General features: G+C 38.2%; 4 protein-coding genes across 5 annotated transcripts; 2 read left to right on the top strand and 2 right to left on the bottom strand.

The window, feature by feature from the left end:
- Window positions 1-974: 974 nt before the first annotated feature.
- On the bottom strand, window positions 975-2,186 carry LOC108106237 (zingipain-1). Its single transcript, XM_017213163.1, has 3 exons — window positions 2,102-2,186; window positions 1,981-2,039; window positions 975-1,901 (listed from the first exon to the last, which is right to left on the bottom strand). Exons 1-3 carry the CDS (start codon window positions 2,184-2,186, stop codon window positions 975-977), a joined length of 1,071 nt encoding a protein of 356 aa, XP_017068652.1.
- A 1,399-nt stretch (window positions 2,187-3,585) lies between these two features.
- LOC108106642 (procathepsin L) lies at window positions 3,586-7,064 on the top strand. The gene is made up of 3 exons (XM_017213854.1): window positions 3,586-3,670; window positions 4,994-5,322; window positions 6,166-7,064. The coding sequence occupies exons 2-3, from the start codon at window positions 4,994-4,996 to the stop codon at window positions 6,896-6,898; spliced, it is 1,062 nt and encodes a 353-aa protein (XP_017069343.1). The 5' UTR covers window positions 3,586-3,670; the 3' UTR covers window positions 6,899-7,064.
- Window positions 7,065-7,812: 748 nt separating this feature from the next.
- Window positions 7,813-11,007, top strand: LOC108106686. Of its 2 annotated transcripts, XM_017213917.2 has the most exons (9): window positions 7,815-8,104; window positions 8,475-8,753; window positions 8,807-9,085; window positions 9,140-9,418; window positions 9,473-9,745; window positions 9,800-10,078; window positions 10,133-10,411; window positions 10,472-10,722; window positions 10,779-11,007. In XM_017213917.2, the coding sequence occupies exons 1-8, from the start codon at window positions 7,847-7,849 to the stop codon at window positions 10,676-10,678; spliced, it is 2,133 nt and encodes a 710-aa protein (XP_017069406.1). In that variant the 5' UTR covers window positions 7,815-7,846; the 3' UTR covers window positions 10,679-10,722; window positions 10,779-11,007. The 2 variants fall into 2 exon arrangements, with proteins under 2 accessions (XP_017069407.1, XP_017069406.1); XM_017213918.2 differs by lacking the exon at window positions 10,133-10,411 and having other exon boundaries at window positions 7,813-8,104.
- On the bottom strand, window positions 10,992-15,158 carry LOC108106687 (synaptogyrin). Its single transcript, XM_017213920.2, has 5 exons — window positions 14,602-15,158; window positions 13,105-13,336; window positions 12,885-13,024; window positions 12,648-12,819; window positions 10,992-12,585 (listed from the first exon to the last, which is right to left on the bottom strand). The coding sequence occupies exons 1-5, from the start codon at window positions 14,728-14,730 to the stop codon at window positions 12,533-12,535; spliced, it is 726 nt and encodes a 241-aa protein (XP_017069409.1). The 5' UTR covers window positions 14,731-15,158; the 3' UTR covers window positions 10,992-12,532.
- Window positions 15,159-15,583: the final 425 nt, after the last annotated feature.

Genomic DNA, 15,583 nt, shown 5'->3' on the forward strand with positions numbered 1-15,583 from the left:
CACAAGTGACGGGAAGACATTCTAAACAAAAAGAAACTAAACTAAAAACAAAATGCAAACACAACGTACATACATATATTTCAAATTATTTAATGCAATTGAAATATAATAATGAGAAATTATTAATAATAATACAAAGTTTTCAAACAAGTTACTGAAACTTAAAAAGATTTATGGAATAAGTAAACAAAAGTTAAGAAATCTACAAAAAAAAAAAAACAAAAAAGAAGAACACACACACCAACAAAAAATAAGAAGCTTTTGTCTGCGCTGGCTGAGTCGAATATTCTATAACCATAAAATATAATACCTTCAAAATATATATCAATATCATTTCTTTTCGTTTTTATATCACAGCAACACAGAATAGCAACAAAATGGGAAACTTATTTATTATGCAAGAAAAAACCTATAACAGAAAAGAAAACACAGCAGAAATAATAGTATAAAATCCATGAGCAGAAAAATGATGCGAAAAAACAAGAAGAAAAGAAAATAAAGTGAACTTGTTAATTTTTAGCATTTAAGTCTGTAAAGCTCCGCTTGTAGATGAAAAATCAATAAATAAACTAAATAAAATGGTAAATTCAATAAATGGAGACAAAAAAAAGCTATAAGCTTTCACAACAACAAAAAAACAAAACGAAACTTAATAGAGTAACAAAGGGGTTACTTAGGTTGGGAATAACATTTCACTTTTTAAGATTGAACATGAAAATGTTATCTATATATGGTTAATATCTATAGAATATGAGAGTCTTGAGTTTTCCTTTGCTTGGATTGCCTTAAGTCATCTTGAATGTCATGAATCCTTAAGCCTTTCAAAAAGATCGAATAGCTAGGATTGCTTACTTTCAGAAAATCCCCATACTTTATGCAGATAGTAAAACCACTAGAGCTCAGTTTTAATATAAAATGGGGAAGTTCATATTTAATATTTAAGGAATTCAGATAGATAGATAGATATTCTATTCTCAGGCAAGTTCACTGGGGAATACAGCATTTTTGGCAATGGGCTGATTGGACCTGCGCACAATCCTTATATAACCATCTTCGCCCCAAGTTTCTCCAAAGGAGTTCAGGCAACGCCAGTAGTCCAGATTTGAGTCCACATCGTGATCATAGCCAACGACTACCAGAAACTGCGAGCTCTTTGGGTTGGTAAGAGCCTTCGTCTCCTGAACATACACTCCACTGGAGTACTGCATAAAGCCAAAGGTCGCCGGGTTGTACTCCACAATCACGGGGAAACCATTAGAAACATAACGCATAACGGCGTCATCATCGTTATCAGCCACGGAGGAGTACTTGCCCAACTTTACGCCCACAGCCACTGAAGACGGCGGCTGGCACATGCCCGGAGTCTTGAGAGTGTTATTATTCGGATAATCCATCTCCGGGTACAGATACGCATCCGTCAGCTGGGTGAGGTAGTTCAAGGCAGCCAGGGGGGTTTGGGTGGAGCATCCAGTTCCCATTCCTGCACAGTCCAGCAATTGCTGAGCTGACAAAGCGGAAGGGGCGGTATTGGCGGTCTGCACGGCATTCATAATCTCCACAGCCTTGGCCGTGGCATAGGCCCAACTACTGCTGCAGTTGACACCCTGATCCTCCACCGTTATGGTCAGTCCAAAGTCTGTGATGATGTCATAGGATGCAGCAGCTGCTTGGGTGGTTGGTGGATCACTGGCCGCTGAAGTTACTGTGGATACAGCCTTGGGCAGAAGGGCTGCATACTGGATAAGACGGATGTCCGAAAACTGATTCACTACTTCCCGGTATGAAGTGCGATTCCGATCCGCCTGGGCATTGTGCTGGGCCACCTGGTTGCGGTTGTAGATGAAGTAGTAGTTGGCAAAGTTACGAGCCGAAGTTGTGGCATATGTCTTGTTGAAGTTGTCCTATAAGGAAATTTAAACATTAAAATAAATAAGTACTAGCTTAGTATTCCATTTTCCTAATGTCGTTCGTGTAACATACCACGTAAGTTTCAAAATCCGTTAAATCCTGGCCATGATTAAAGGCCCATCCTCCTCCAGCTGAAAGCAGAAGACAGCAAAGCACCAACTTGAACATAACGAAAACCGAAATCCAAACCAACTGATGCCGCATAGAACCATGGAATGGTCTTTTATAGCCAACGGCAACTCTCCTTCTGATTGCAAACGCAAATAGAAGTTTACCATACCGTCTTACTTTCGCAAGAAAAGTGCAAATAGATTTCTATAAGGCCTTGAATTCGCACTTGACGTACAGCATATATATACATATAGTACTCATTCGTAGTACCCATAGACATATTCCGGGTCGTCTCGATAAGCCCCCGTTAGAAGAAAAAGTCGGGGTGCGCTTTATTTGCCCAATAAACTTGTCAAATGCGCTCCGTTTCGTATCGTTGCGATTCGTTGGGTTCTCGTATCTCTGTTAATTCGAAGTCCCCACTGGCCCAGTTCAGAAATAAGCCCATAACCGTACCCCACCCGCTCTTAGCATCATAAAAGCAGCTCTAATCCCAACATATCGTCACTTGTTGAGATTTTTGTCTTCTCTGCATGGGCATGATTAATCACATTCATACTTTCATGGTGCCCATAAATATTGCAACACCAGACGTAGGCCCGTTTGAAGTCTTGGCTAAATTGCTATAAACCAAGTGCTAAATGAGTTGTTTGGCAATTTCCATCATCGCGGAAGTCTAACACATATTTTAAGCGGTACACCGGGAAGCTGGTCTTCTTGAAGCTTAACTAAAAAAATGTAAACCATTGGGGAATGTACAAAGCAGTCAATGAACTCTTTGGTAGTCATACTAAAATATTAGGTTAATAGACGATCGTAAAATCTGTTAATTGAAATGCAAATATATTGGCTACGTTTCTTTATTGCTTTACTAATGCATTACTAATCTTTTAGTAGCACGTTTGGTGTTTCACAGTCATTTTGCATTTAATATTTCGATTTTATTTCTCTTTGTGTTTAAGTTAAAGTCAGTTATTAGTTTTATGTTTTAATATTACAATAATATTTAAAAACATATAGACTTCAGCGAAGCTTTTGTCAACTATCTACCTACGCAAATTCAAGCCATCGGGCATTAAATGCCTATAATAAAAATAATAAATAATGCATAAATGTGTAACCAAAGCACTCAAAAACTTTCCTAATTTACCTACATTTTACTGAATTTTACATTCCTACATTTAAATTTACAAAAACTAGCTTACACGAAGTAATTAATCATGCAATGCGTGAAACGTATAATATCAGTCCCATCAATTAATAACTTCTCTAGCAGTTTGCATTTTAACGCATGTTAGCTTGACTTGTTTCCCTTTTGTTTCAAATGAGTTAATACACGTTGTTAGAGCCACCATCATATTGACCAATAGACAATTACTAAACATGCATAAAATTAAGACAGTTATATGCCCATAAGCCAGATAGCCAGTCCGAATGAAGATGAATATGCCTGTTGGTGCCAAATTGGATGCCCATCTGGTTTTGGCCAGATGTCCCACGGGCCAGCTCCGAGCTCCGCGGACCCTATAAAACCAAGGTGTGTGTGTCGAGCGCCGCTTATAACCTCGCCGGTCTTCGTGTCTGCGCCATCTTCGCCCAGATCTGTGAACACGGAAGATAATATATCTTCCATAGTATATACTCATAAAAGGTGATTGATCCGGGCTTTGCAACATATTGTGCCGTGTGTGTGTGTGTTGGTGTGCTTTCAGTTTCTCGAGTGTCATTTCTTTGAGCATCATTACTGGCAAATCAGTCGGACAAGAGAACTGCAATTGCAATTAAAGAAACTAATGAAAATTTGAATAGAAATCGGGACTTAAAAGGGGAATCCAACGCCTTTCACCGGGCGGGCCCAGCATGTGTTCAATATTTTACATATCGCATCGAAAGTGAAATTTTAGCCTGCGGTTGCCTAATCTAGATTTGATTTATTTTCGGCCCTCTGCCAGGCCAATTTTGGCCAAAAGAAATACGAGGAGAGTCTCGTCGAACTCACAAAATCAAAAATAATGTCGAAATTCAAACGAATCAAATGTAATTATGTTAAGCATATGCAAATGAGTTTATTCAACCAATAATGATGCACATGTCGTCAGTGTTCGAATTTGCCAACCACTTCGGAATAACGAACCACGGATGCTCTTCCACTTTCAAGAGCCTAATTATGATCCGATAAATCGAACAAAGTTTAAAAATTAAGACGTGGCTTAAGCTAGTGGGTGATTAATTACCAATTAACTCGATTGCTGACAGACGAAGATGATCTGCGGGATTTGTTTTTCTGCCCAATCGATCATTAAGTTGTTTATTATCTAGGAAATCATGTTGTCTTCTGGTGTACCGATCATTAAGTGGTTTAGTTTTTGAAATACATGCTGGCTAAAGACAAAAAAAAAACAAATAAATTGATTAAATTATATTGATCTATGACAGATTTATAATAATTATGGTTTGTTTGTTTTGTTTTTGGAAAAACATCCGTTTTAATCTTGTTTTAAGATCAATTTATTGACCAATTCCTATTAAATTTTAAGAGAAAAAGGAAGTTAAATATCTTTGATCCATGTTATGTTTAGTTTTAGTAAGAAGTCATCATTAACTACTTTGTTATTAACTTTTTAACAAGAATTTTTTACCTTAAAGCATTATCTGCAGAAAGATGACCAAATCTTGTTAACGAATTACCACTGCAAATTCGATTTATGGTTTCCAAAATGTAAATATTTAAGTTTTTACATTGGTTTTATTAGCCAATAAATTAATATTAATAGTGGGTTTTCCCCAAAAAAAAAAGTTACAATGTTATTAGATAAACCACGAGCAGTTCGATTTAAGGTGAATGGACCGGCTAAATTTGCCTGTGATTAACGTTGACAGATGTGGCAGAAACGGGGTCGAGGGATGGGGTAACAGTGTGTTGGCCAAGTGGTTACTTAACACTTTCCACTCTTTCTGTTTTCCCTCGTTCCAGATGCGGATGTGCTCACCGATGTGGCTGCAGATGGCGTTGGGAATGGCCATGCTGGGTGCTGTGTCATTGCAGCAACTGCAATCGTTCCCAAAGCTCTGCGATGTTCAAAACTTCGACGACTACCTTCGCCAGACCGGCAAGGTGTACTCGGATGAGGAGCGAGTCTATCGTGAGAGTATCTTTGCGGCCAAAATGTCGCTGATCACCCTGTCCAACAAGAACGCCGACAGTGGAGTGGCTGGATTCCGGCTGGGAGTCAATCCACTGGCTGATATGACCAGGAAGGAAATCGGCACTTTGCTGGGATCTAAGGTCTCCGAATTTGGCGAGTAAGTAGCATCTGATCTTCTGACGTAATCAAAGAGATTTTAAGCATAAGGGGAAGTCCCCGCGATAAAGAAATTATCACATATCTTATAATTTTTAAACGGGTTTTGGTATCTCTTTTTTCAAATGATTTGTAACATTTTACGTAGGCGCTTATCGGCTGCTCTATTATGCTAAACTAGTTCTCCGAAAAACATAAAAATTCCTATCATGGGTTTGCCTTTTGGGAATAATTCTAGTTTGGAGCAAATAAACAAAATTTATTACGCCTTCAAATATATTTTGTCTAGAATATGAACAATCGCTAAAAATGTTTATAGTCTGTTTTTTCTAGGAATTCAGTCATAATTTGATTAAAAAACATTTCGTTTAATCTTTATTTGAACCATAAACAAGGAGTATACCTATGCATGTTAACTTTCTGCGAGCTTATTTTTAATTATAAACAGGATTATTTTTATATATTAATATATTTTATGTAATTATAATCAATATTTCGAATAATATATATTTTAACTTTAACTATTTTTCTTTTATCATTTTAAAACCGTTTTGTTTTTGTCTTATTAAATTGTATTAACATTATCATTCCATTCTACATTTATCTAACATTATGTAGAATTTACTGATCTTGACAATGTAAGCTCTTTTACATAACAGTTTTTTTTACATTACATTCGAAAATGCATGACAGTTAGTTACATTTTACAGAGATCACAAACGATTTTAGATTAATTACATTTACAAGACACACAACCAACTTTAACCATTTAATTTAACAAATTTATAATTTAAAATACTTCATTTTAATTTTAACACTAACTAAAACCCTTCTCACCTTGCAGGAGATACACCAATGGCCACATCAACTTCATAACAGGCAAGAAGAGTCCGACAAGTGCCAATCTTCCGGAGAAGTTCGATTGGCGTGAGAAGGGAGGTGTAACACCGCCCGGTTTCCAGGGTGTTGGTTGCGGTGCCTGTTGGTCGTTCGCCACCACCGGAGCCCTCGAGGGTCACATCTTCCGGCGTACTGGAGTGCTGGCCTCGCTGTCCCAGCAGAATCTGGTTGACTGTGCTGATGACTATGGCAACATGGGATGCGATGGTGGTTTCCAGGAGTATGGTTTCGAATATATTCGCGATCATGGAGTAACGTTGGCCAACAAATACCCGTACACGCAGACAGAGATGCAATGCCGTCAGAACGAGACGGCTGGTCGTCCTCCAAGGGAAAGCTTGGTAAAGATCCGTGACTATGCCACCATTACCCCTGGAGATGAGGAGAAAATGAAGGAGGTTATTGCCACTCTGGGACCACTGGCCTGCTCCATGAACGCGGATACCATTTCTTTTGAGCAGTACGGCGGTGGAATCTACGAGGATGATGAATGCAACCAGGGTGAAGTGAATCACTCGGTCACGGTTGTGGGCTATGGATCGGAGAACGGACGTGACTATTGGATCATCAAAAACTCGTACTCCCAGAACTGGGGCGAGGGCGGTTTTATGCGACTGATCCGTAATGCCGGTGGATTCTGTGGAATTGCCAGCGAGTGCAGCTACCCCATTCTGTAGGCACAAAAACCAACTATGTAATATAGTTAGATAGATAGTATAGCCAATTAAAGAAAACACGAATTTATAACTTTGTTACTGTAGTATGTAGCCTTTTGCAGTGACGGCATGCAGTCTCTCTCATGAGTCACTCAATCAATAAATAAAAAAGTGCCTTATCAGTGTACGTTTACTATGAGCTTTTGTTTATAATTCTGGGAAAATGTTTCATGAATATATTGGCCGCGATGTGAATGGCATGTTAATGAGAAGATACCTTACAGTAAACAGAAAAAAAAAGTTTAAAAATGTTACCTAATTAAAAAAAATAATTAAATTTGCTGATAAACAAATGGTATTTTCTGATTTCTTCTTGTTTTACAAAGAAACATCATTTAAAAAATTCAAAACTAAATATAGCCAATTTCAAACAATGAGTCTTTAAGTTTTTTAATAGATTTTCTGAATCATGAACTAAGTAATTTTAAGATAAGAAATTATTTATTATTTGACGTATGAGAGTTAATGCTGCACATTTAAGATAGCAGGCAGAGCATAAACAGTGCATAGGCGAAAAGAGAGAGCAAAAGAATGCGATAGCCGAAGTGAGAATGCCCTATTAGCTTATTTATAAAATAATAACATTAAAATTAGAAAAATGTTATAAAAACGACAGTAATCAAAGTAAATCTATTACAAGGCTTGATGATTTTTTAAAAATTTATTTGTAAAAATCAAATTATTAATAAAAGAGTGTAACATATTTTATATTCCCAAAACCAAAGAAAGACATCACCTCTCTTAAGCAATATATAAGCCTCTAATATTAAATAAGAGTGAGTAATCCAGATCGACTGTTCTCGCGAGAGCAGCTTTCTCTCTCTCGTTGCAGTTTGTTTTTGAGAATATTTTTATATATTTATTTGCTATTTTCGCAGTCCACAGCTCAGTACGAGAAAAGTTTTTGAGATGGGCTCAGCTCTAATTATTGCTGGCCTTCCAGTGATCCTGTTATTGATGGGCGTGGCCTTTGGCATGCCCACATTTACGACCACCACCAATTCCCCACCAGAAATTGCAAAAATCAATTCCGAAATTGAGGTCACTACTGGGAAAAGCGGCAATGACTCATCCAAAGTCAAAGAAATCACAAGTGCGCCAGTTGCAACCATTCCAGCTTTATCAGAGGAAGAGAGTCAATGCCAATCTGCATGGGAAAAGTTCTTGGTAAGCTCCGATTAGACACTTCCAGGAATGGGTTAAGAAAATCTTTTGCCTAAGGTCGATTTTAATGTACACTACAAGAATGAAGTCGAAATGGCTTCTGCGACAAGTGGCAAAATATTCAGAAGAACGATTTTAAATACGAGTCGAGAGATAACATTTTTAAGAAGGGCATAAATCAGTGGAGTGATTGGACTTTTGAGGAATGAAAAGAGAAACAATTTCCAAAGTTGATACCAAAAGATGAAATCACTACCACAAATGCGACTAAGGATGATCATGATAACATTAAATGTCAATCTGCCTGGGAAAAGTTCCTGGTGAAAGAGGGTGGAAATTCAAATGTACTTAATTTAACTTATCCATATTACAGATTGACTTTGGAACAAAATATCAAGATGATATCGAGTTCCAGAAACGCCGAAACATTTTTTGCGACAACTGGAAGGCGATTCAGAAGCACAATAAGCAATTCGAATTAGGAATCGAGTCCTTCAAGAAGGGCATAAATCAGTGGAGTGATCTTACGGTTGATGAATGGAAAGAGAAACAACGCCCCAAGCCAATACCAAAAGATGAAAGCACTAACATCAAACCGACTAACGATGATCATGATAACCTTAAATGCCAGGCTGCCTGGGAAAAATTCCTAGTAAAATTAAAGCAATTTAAAAGAAATTTTAAATTAACTAATTTATATTACAGATTGACTTTGGAGCAAAATATAGAGATGATATTGAATACGAAACTCGCCGAAACATCTTTTGCGACAACTGGAAAGCGATTCAAAAACACAACGAGAAATTCGAACTGGGAATCGAGTCCTTCAAGAAGGGCATCAATCAGTGGAGTGATCTTACGGTTGAAGAATGGAAGGAGAGCCAACGGCCCAAGTTTATCCAAGGACCTGAATTTACAACCATCAAACCACCTAAGGATGATCATGATAGCATTAAATGTCAGGCTGCTTGGGAAAAGTTCCTGGTAAAAGAGGGTATACAATTCAAATGTACTTGTTTTAAGTTATTCATGTTACAGATTGACTTTAAACCAAAATATCGAGATGATATTGAAACTAAAAAGCGTAGAAATATCTTCTGTGACAACTGGAAGGCCATTCAGAAGCACAATGAGCAATTCGAATTAGGAGTTGAATCCTTCAAGAAGGGAATAAATCAGTGGAGTGATCTTACTGTTGATGAATGGAAAGAGAGCCAACGTCCCAAGTTGATAGCATTACCTGAAATCACTACCACAAAACCTACTAGCGATGATAATGAGAACATTAAATGTCAATCTGCCTGGGAAAAGTTCCTGGTAAAGTAGTGTTGGAAATTAAAATGTGCGTAATTTAACTTATCTATCTTACAGAATGACTTTCAGCGCAAATATCAAGATGATATCGAAATGGAGAAGCGCCGAAATATCTTCTGTGACAACTGGAAGGCGATTCAGAAGCACAATGAGCAATTCGAATTAGAAGTCGTGTCCTTTAAGAAGGGAATAAATCAGTGGAGTGATCTTACGGTTGAAGAATGGAAAGAAAGTCAACGGCCCAAGTTTATCCACGAACCTGAATTCACAACCATCAAACCACTTAAGGATGATACCATTAAATGTCAGGCTGCTTGGGAAAAGTTCCAGGTAAAAGAGGGTAGGAAATCCAAATGTACTTGTTTTAAGTTATCCATGTTACAGATTGACTTTAAACCAAAATATCAAGATGATATTGAAACTGAAAAACGACGAAATATCTTCTGTGACAACTGGAAGGCCATTCAGAAGCACAATGAGAAATTCGAATTAGGAATCGAGTCTTTCGAGAAGGGAGTAAATCAGTGGAGCGATCTTACTATTGAAGAATGGAAAGAAAGTCAACGGCCCAAGCGTATACCAGGAGCTGAAGTGATAATCACTAAGCCAACACAGGATGATAACGATAACCTTAAATGCCAGGCTGCCTGGGAAAAATTCCTGGTAAGAGATTAAAAGAAATTCAATTGTACTTCATTCAAGTTATCTGTGTTACAGATTGACTTTAAACCAATATATCAAGACGGTGCCGAAACCGAGAAACGACGAAATATATTCTGTGACAACTGGAAATCGATTCAGAAACACAATAAGCAATTCGAATTAGGTTTCGAGTCCTTTAAGAAGGGAATAAATCAGTGGAGTGATCTGACCATTGAGGAATGGAAAGAGAGTCAACGTCCCAACTTCATACCAAAGGATGAAATCACTACAGCCAAACCAGTTAATGATGATCAAGATAACGATAAATGTCAGTCTGCCTGGGAAAAATTCCTGGTAAGGGATTTAAAATTTCAAATGTATTTCAATTCAAATTTATTTGATTTAATGTTTCAGATTGACTTTGGATCAAAATATCAAGATGATTTGGAATTCGAGAAACGCCGAAATATCTTCTGTGATAACTGGAAGGCGATTCAGAAGCACAATAAGCAATTCGAATTAGGAACCATCTCCTTTAAGAAGGGAGTTAATCAGTGGAGTGATTTAACGATTGAAGAATGGAAAACCAAACAGCGACCTATAATTAATCCACAACTTTAAAGTGGAAAATCCATGAAGATGAGAATCGTTTTGAAATGTTAATGGTAAGAAATAGTAAGATAAGAATTGGAATTTAAGGATACAAGTTTTTAAGTTACAGATTAACTTGGATTGATGAACCATATGAACCTATAACCAAAATATGATGTACCATTTAACTGGAACTGAAAACCAAGTTGGCAAGAAAACAAAAACCATTATTATATGATTACTTTTCGGATTCCAGTTGTTTAATGAACTCACCTTTAAGACACAAATGTACATTAAAAAAAGGCAACTAACCCAAAAAAAAAAATACTTAAGTGATTTTGGGTTGGTTTTTAAAAATATGTATTTATTTTTATTTGAGGGGCTTTCAGTTGAGAATCTTGTTTGAGGAGTTCTCTGTTACAATAGTGTTCGCAAATGTTCAAGCCGATATCGGGCTGGGTTCGCTATTTTAATATCGATCTTTATATTTTAAATGAGTAAATTTGGTTTTTTGTTTCTTTCTCTACCTTTTTTTTAACGCACACGAACTCTACATGATTAATTTATATTTGTATATTTTTGCTGAGATCCCTATCTCCTTGTTGCATTTAACAGGGCGCTTCGTATTACACATACAATCCGTAAATATATATAATATATATGTATATAGTATTTAATTTAACAAATACATTTGTAGGTTATCGCAAGTTGCTGCACTAAGTGAACATTTATGTAATCAATATGTTTACATTCATTGATATTTGAGTATATCCAAGGAGCCATCCCACCCAGTTTTCCTAGGGATGTGACCGCCCCTTTTTACAATGCTTTAATGGATATTTTACACATAAGTATATTTCCATTTTGTTTTCTCTTTTTTTTTTTATTTGGGTTGAGAGGGTGTGGTATTTATAGTTACTATACAAATCTTTGGTTGGGAAGGGGCAACAATAAGCCTTGAACAAGCCCTATATACCATTTTCAGCGTGTTTGTGAACCATAACTAGTAATATACCTGCAGTAATCTCCCAAATACTAAATTCCCTCACAACAATTCTACGGTTTAAAGATCTCTCTTATGGTTTAGAATTTACATATTGTTTTGGCGTTTATTGTAGTGGTTGCTGTTGCTGCTCATCTAACCAAGCTTCGACCCTGGCCGCAGGTCTATTTAGTGGGGTTTTTGTTCCAGATGGTAAATTGGATATGTGGTTTGAGCAGTGGTTTTGTTCTGTTCTTCCGGTGGCCGAATTGCTTCTTTATGTTTCAACTATGTATTTGCACTGCACTTGTGTAAATTTATCTAAAAAACATCATGTTTCCCTCTGTTGCAAGCTATTTCCATCGTTTAACAAGCTGATCATCGGGGGACCAGGGTCTGGCACAAATCAAAAATCATATAGTTTAGTACATACACGTAAACACTAAATAACTAACAACGTTGAAAGCGCGGGTAGCATGTATACATATGAGATATATAACTAGTTGTATATCAGTATAATATATTGCAACCAATTTCCACTACTAAAAACTGCACACTGCACCCTGCACAAACTTAAAGGGCTAGCTTACGAGTTATTCAAACTATATATGTATATACCCGATAATTCTGGTATCAGATATAACCCCTGCTGACTCTCCCGATAGCTAAAGCCAGTGCGTGGATTTGGTTTCTGTTGCTGTTGCTGCTGCTGCTGCTGCTGCTGCTCGCTTGTATCAACTGTTATTGTTTCGGTTACTCTTGTTATATGTTCGACATCGGTGTATATGGTAAAGCCAACTTGTATTTAGCTGTTTGTTTAGTTGTGTAAAAACCTTGCCAGTTGCACTACAAAATCGAAGTGAGTGTGTGCGGACAACGGAGGAGCAAGTGTGGATAATTCCTTAGTAGGTGGGCTGCTGGTACTCCATTCCGGATTGCTGTTGCTCCATGCCACCTTAAAGGAAAATTACTTTTAAATTTGTATCTACTCTACTATATTTTGGTCTATAAACTCACCCTGCTGGGGCTGGCCAAATGGTGATGCACTGTACTGGTCGTTATCGTTGTCCATGGAGTACCCGTAGGCCTGCTGATGAACCACATTGGCCGGGTCCGTCTCAAAGGCCGAGGTAAATTCATCGCCGGCGCCGATCAGGAAACGTTTGTAGGCCATCAGAGCGCAAAGGGCCTAAACAAAGAGTTATCAGTTAAATCACAAAACTTATGGCAGTACGAGGACAAAAATCTACCCACCCAGCTGGCAATTGAAAAGAGACAGAACCAAATGGCGGTCTTCATGCTGCCAGCCCCGATTCCCAGTGGTGGTGGGGGCGATGAGCTCCATTGGGACCACAAATAAAGGAAGGCCACAAAGTACATGAAGGTCCAGAGGGCTGAAATAAAGGATTGCCATATAGATTTGGGTCATATTGTAAGGAATGTACTGTAAGTAATGTCGACTGAGCTTACTTACCCGAGAAACCCATATCGGCCATGACGTAACGCTTTCTACTCTTCACCGACGACATCCGTTCGAACAGGAACTCGCCGCCCATGAAGCCCATGGAGGCCAGAAAACCAAAGACGCCCACCATGTTGCCATATTTGCAGGCCATGCCGTCGCCATTATAAAGGCAGTACTCCTTGCCATCCTTCTCCGTCCACCCTTCCGAGGATATGCACCCGAAGACCACCACCGAGAAGAGCTGGAAAATCAAGAAAATTCCTTATGAATGAGGGCATACATTAACTTTTAATGCTGCGTTTATATGCACGTCGTTGTTCCACACAGAAATGTATAAAATGGCATTAAAGAAGTATATGACTTGAGTGTCATAAAAATAAATCAATTTAGTCTATGGCTTAAGTGGAAAACGTTTTCTAATCGTGAATCAACGATTTTCAACAAGTTGTAATATTAAATATTATGTATATTAAATTAAGACCAAAAGAAGTATATACATTTCTTCAGTTATAGAACTCACACTCCACTATTGATTTTCTTAAGAAGGTGCAACAAACCAGAAGTTCAAGTACACAGACATCCTGGCAGACACGTACTTATGTTTGTGACCCAATTTGCGAAATGAAGGCCAAGTTTAGTTTGTTTGGCCAGAAGAAGGGCGGGAATCGTTCTGAAGAATCCTTGGTCAACAGAGTGGGTAAATATTACGTATACACAAATGGAAAGCAAACAGGCACAAAACTACCGCCCCCTCGGTTATACCGTTTTCCCACTTCGATACTGACGCACATCAAGTTGGTAGTAAAATAAAGTTCTAAGCCTTAGTGGTCACCTTACGACATTTAATTATAAAGCTTTCATGGGCGTGAGAGTTTTTATTGGCCCTCTGCAGCTGAACACTATATAGAACTCCCCCTTGATATTGCTGCAAATCCCCAACGTCCCTGCTGAGCGGGGGTAAACAAATCGGACATTTGAGTGCCACTGCGTTTATGTGGTCACATTCACGGTTTACTTAGACTCCAAGACCCACGTACGGTTTATGCAACATTTACGAGCTCACGATGCAATCGTCAGGTAAATTGAACATAAAAGTCACTTTTATTGCGTCAATTTAAAAGCAATGTTGTTAAAATTAAGTAGGATTAAAAGCTTGATTAAAATGAAAGAATCTTTCTTTAGTTTGTTATAAGAAATACAAAGTTAAATTAGATTAAAAAAAATACCAGGAAAATTGTTATATTTATTTTTTCCAAATTATTTTTTCATTAACTTTATGAGCCTTGAAACAAACTGTATCTTGTATCAACAAAAAACAGATATTATTGAGAAATAAAACTGAATTAGTTTTCAGTGTTTTTGTGTAAGACTATCTAAGGAGGACCCTGTTTTTCCATTACTTCATGAATAATGCTCGGTGTAAACAGTGTGACAATCGGGTCGTGTGAGTGTCGTGTGCGTCCACAAATCCCAGCGATTCCCCGGGCGGAGCTTGTCCAAACTCACCCAGCAGAGGGCCCTGATGACAACTTGGGGCTTCATGGCGAACGTGAGTGGGTCGAAGGCGCCGCCAGCCTTCCCGCCCCCGTAGGCGCCACCGTTATTGATGCTGAGTATCTGGTTGAGCATGTCCATGGTGATAATAGGTCTACGGTTCTCGCGTTTCTCGTGGTTCTCAGGGTTCCTCCACTGGCGTTTTCACTAGCTGTTGTGAAAAATCGAACGAAGCTTCTTGGGTCCGTGGGGCCAAGGGCAAAGTGGTGGTGGTAATGGTGGCGGTACACCCACAACTGTGTGTGTATATATACGGTGTGTGGTGTGGGTGGGTGCGCTCGAGTGCTTTCTCGCAATTATGGATTACGGAACAGAATGAAAAATAAATATACGTCTAACTGGCACTCTGTTATCTTTTCAAAATACACTTTCCGTTTAACGCGCTCACAAAACAATTCAATTTACTCGCTCGTTGTAATCAATGCATAATTGATGAACAAATTTCAAGGGCCTGATTTTCACTTTTACTTTTTGCCAGCTTCGCTCTCAACGGAATTTCGACTGTCAGCGCGCAGGACTCTTGCCAAATATATGTCGGAGCAGTCAGAATATAACCGCGTTATCTTATGGCTCTGTTAACTGTTCACTTAACAGCGTGCTGTTACGCGCTGCCAGTGTGGCCATCCTTGATTTTTAATTCAAATTTTGATGTATATTTTGGGAAAGTTCAATAAATTGTTTGTTTATAGAGCAATTGCATTGGCAAATTAATATGGCTATGTACCACAGTATCTGCTGGAATGATTGCATACCAAACGGCTACAAGGAGATACGGCAGAAGATACAAAATCATTTTGCACTCAATAATGAAGAAGACTTTAACTTTCCTAATTTACAGGTAAAAATCCAGTTAGTTATTTCCTTATTACGATGCATGACCTATTTTTTAGAGCCCTCGAGGTCCATTGGTTAACAGACAAAAATGGCCAAAAAC

The sequence above is a fragment of the Drosophila eugracilis genome, unplaced genomic scaffold, assembly GCF_018153835.1.
Source record: "Drosophila eugracilis isolate 14026-0451.02 unplaced genomic scaffold, ASM1815383v1 contig_1172, whole genome shotgun sequence".
In the NCBI taxonomy this organism is placed as follows: domain Eukaryota; kingdom Metazoa; phylum Arthropoda; class Insecta; order Diptera; family Drosophilidae; genus Drosophila; species Drosophila eugracilis.